The following is a 3,559-nucleotide window of genomic DNA, read 5'->3' as shown; positions in this document are numbered from 1 at the left end:
TGAACAACCTGGACATGAGGCACGCTAGAGCACGAATTTGTTGCATGCAGCACTCTGCATTAACTCTCTCCAGCACATTCTCTTACCTGATGGGAGGCGTTATTCAGTGGGGGGAAAAAAGTCTGAAAGCTCATGTGGCAATGGTAGAGTGCAGCACATAACTTGCAGATAACCTGTTTATCTGCTTATACCCATCCAGCTGCATCTGGCCTTCAGACAGCATAGAATAATAAAGACAGCATAGGTGCTGAAGATTTTGGCAGTAAAAAAAAGTGCACACAACTTGTCTCACCATTATCCCATACACAAACTATGCATTTGTCTGTCTGTTAATGAGGACATGACCTGAACCAAGGCAATTCTTACACATTTCAGCCAGAAGTGCAGCCTTTGTTAAGGTTGTCTCCTTTTCTTACCACACACACGGTCTGTGTACTCAGCCACAGGACTTCAGGAGGAAGAACTGTGGTGCGCTGTGGGTCTGCTCTACCTTACTCGCTCCTCCCAGGCATTTTGCTCATCAGGCAACCATATGATTCACTAAGCAGTATTTTGACATTAGCATTAGACACTTCCAGTGTGCTGGTGCTCCAGTCAGGAAACACAACTTGAAAGTTTCTTTTTGGGCAGAGTATAAAAACCAAAATTTAATGCTTAAAGTGTCATTTACTCATGGTAGGAATCCAGTTTAAAACAGCAAACCAAACAACTCCCAAGTTTTAAACAGCATTATGTCAAGTTGAATTTATCCAAGAAAGGAACCACTTTGCTTTGAATGGTCACAAAACTAAATCCATTTTAAAAAAACAAAAACAACAAAAAACCCCCCATGATAGACGTATACTTCTTTTTCAAGTTTAACTAAATTTACAGAGCTTGCATACTTCAAACAATTTAACCAACCCTTTATTTCCTCCTAGTTTGAAAATGACTAGTGTGACATGCCACGTATTTTAAACTTTCAAGAACCAGTACTGAATATTTACATATTTATTCCATGCTTGACACTTTACTTTTCATTTCAAATTCCCTGACAGAAAACAAACGATTCATATCCCTGCTAGTTTCCAACACAGTAAAGTTCCTAAAAAAATAAGACAACCTTAAACAGATGGTCTAAAGGAGCTAGTCAGCTTTAAAAATATTTATGCAGTGCTCCTTAAAAAATAGCATTAATACCTGTAATGCCTGAGAGCTCCACCCATTTTAGTCACTACAATTGCATTATTAGTAAAATTACATCGTCCAGTTATTTTACCATTCAGAAAGTTGTTTGGCTTCCAATCCCAATTTTTGTTCATGTTATTTTAAACAATATTAAAACGCATACCTTTTTGAACCGATACTACTTCCTTTAACTGCACCCAGTCAATTAAAAGAAGTTTACCACTTTTGTAGGTTCTGTCAATTGACTTTGTGCAAACTAATCACCTCTCAAACAGTGGGACACTGTCCCAGAGTCTCCACACAGAGAAAGCAGACATAATAGGGGCCTTCTGTGGTTCAAATAAAAACCTACTTAATTTAGCCAGGCAGTATAAAGCTAAAAAAAATTTAATTTGAAGTATTATCATACTTTAGAAACACTTAAAATAGGGTGTTAAAGTTTATGTTTCTAGGCAGACGAGCTGTCCAAACTAACTTAAGATTACGTAAAACAAGAACATTACAAGTGGGCCTTATCTAAGTAGACGAAGACCCCTTGACAGCACTCTTGTAATGTCAAGACACCAAAGCATAAGTGAAAATTGAGCTCAGCTGAGTCTGACAGTGGAGCTCATTTGTAAAAATTGTATACAGCCTTCAGAAAACGCTACCACTCCTCACCCCATCCAAAAATGCAATAAAAGGCTATCGAGAATCAGTTAATTCTATGAAATCCATGGAGCCCAAACGAATGCAAACATGTAAAAAGCTTACTTCAATCACTTTTAATTTAATATGAAAATAAATTTAGAGGTGAATCTAGTGGTAACGTTTCTTTATGAATTCCTACTTCTCAAAGTATTTCTTTTTGCACTATATCTTGGTCTGATTACAGAAACAAAAATCCAAACCACCTATTCAAAGGGAAGGTTTAGAATTACTGCTTCACTACGTGGTTGTCCAGTTTATACATCTGTCTCTATGCCCTCTCCTCAACTATGTAAGTCAGCAGAGAGGCGGGCAACTAATTAACTCCAGGCTCTCTCAGGGTAGGGGTATCTTGCCTTAAATTCATGTTTTCCAATGAAATAACTTTTGGGCTCCTAATGCATGAGCTGCAGTTATAAAGTAAATGCTACAATGTTATCTTATTCTCCCTGAAGTCAATGATTTTCCACTAATTTTAACAGGTGTGGGATCTTATTTAGGCGTCTAATCACATTACCAAAGATGTACAACAAAAACCTACATAAGTTACATTTACATTTGTATTCTTTCACAGATTAATTTCAGTCAATCTTCTATCACTTGCTACTTCAACCACTGTCAGATGGACCTCATTCATTAATAACTCAGACTGGCTTAAAAAAAAAAAAAAAAAGGGCTAATGGCTCTAAACCTGAGAGAAAAAACTAAAACTGCCTTACATATATATTTTTTTTAAATTTTCTTGCAGTAATAAGTCACACACAAAACACCTGTACCTTTCTTTTGGCACAATGAATATTTTAGAAGTCCTTCAAGTCTTAACTCAAAAGAGGTTCTTTACTGAGTATTGCCTACTGAAGTCCACAAAAAAATTAAAACATTCTTTCAAAAGGAACAAAAAATTTACAATTGTACACAAAAATCTTGATTTTTATTGAAATTTCAAGTCTTGTATCAAACAAAAACTTTTCTTCAGACAAAAATATTCTCTTGGTGTCCTCCAGATACCAGTAACTCTGAATTGGTCCTTTAGTGCCGCCGCTTTCTTTGTCATGTTCACAGAAGTCTACATGGTTGGGCTGTTCCATTAAGTCTCATTTTATCGTGTGAAGGAACGTACATGACGACCTCTTCCACTGCCTCCACTAACAAACTTTCCTCTTGAGCCACCACTGCTACTACTATTAGCACTTGTCCAAGACGGTCCAATTCCTCCCCGGCCTCTGGAAGCACGATCGCGAGGACTCGGTCGGTAGCCTTAAAGCAAAGAAAAGTATACTCAGTTGGAAAAAAAAAAAAAAAAAAAAAAAGCCCTAGGCGTAGTAGCTGCTGTGAAAGTATAAGAAACAAAAACAAGATGAGACACAAACGGGGTCTGTTTTCTCCTTTTAATTTTCACTTTTCTTTTAGGCAAGCATTTTTTGCTTTGACTGGCTCTATAATTACCATGTAGGTACGAAGACAACTGAATTGCAAAAATCTGAATGCAAAATTAAGATTCTGCGATCAAGTGTTCAATTCAGCAAGTTTTATGGATTACAGGACAGTTCGTATGAAAGCATGTATTTGACACAGTCTCAGTGACAACTGTTCATATATGCTTAAAACATTTGCTGAATTTCAAGGTGTCTGCAGCATCCTTGCATGGTTTCATTTGTAAAGCGAAAATGAAATTCAAGGAATTTTCTATAGTTCGATGCCCATA

At 36.9% G+C, this 3,559-nt stretch overlaps 1 protein-coding gene across 1 annotated transcript in view; it reads right to left on the bottom strand.

Annotated features, from left to right (window-relative positions):
* Nucleotides 1-2,953: 2,953 nt before the first annotated feature.
* KIAA1429 (KIAA1429 ortholog) overlaps nucleotides 2,954-3,559 on the bottom strand; it is a gene marked incomplete at its 5' end in the record, with an annotated part of 22,019 nt that continues 21,413 nt past the window's right edge. The window contains one exon of the mRNA XM_009577154.1: nucleotides 2,954-3,113. Within this exon, the coding sequence (XP_009575449.1) occupies nucleotides 2,954-3,113 (160 nt within the window). The remainder of the gene's footprint in view (nucleotides 3,114-3,559) is intronic.

Source organism: Fulmarus glacialis, unplaced genomic scaffold (assembly GCF_000690835.1).
Source record: "Fulmarus glacialis isolate BGI_N327 unplaced genomic scaffold, ASM69083v1 scaffold39030, whole genome shotgun sequence".
Taxonomy (NCBI): Eukaryota; Metazoa; Chordata; class Aves; order Procellariiformes; family Procellariidae; genus Fulmarus; species Fulmarus glacialis.
This window is presented reverse-complemented; position numbering and strand designations above follow the sequence as displayed.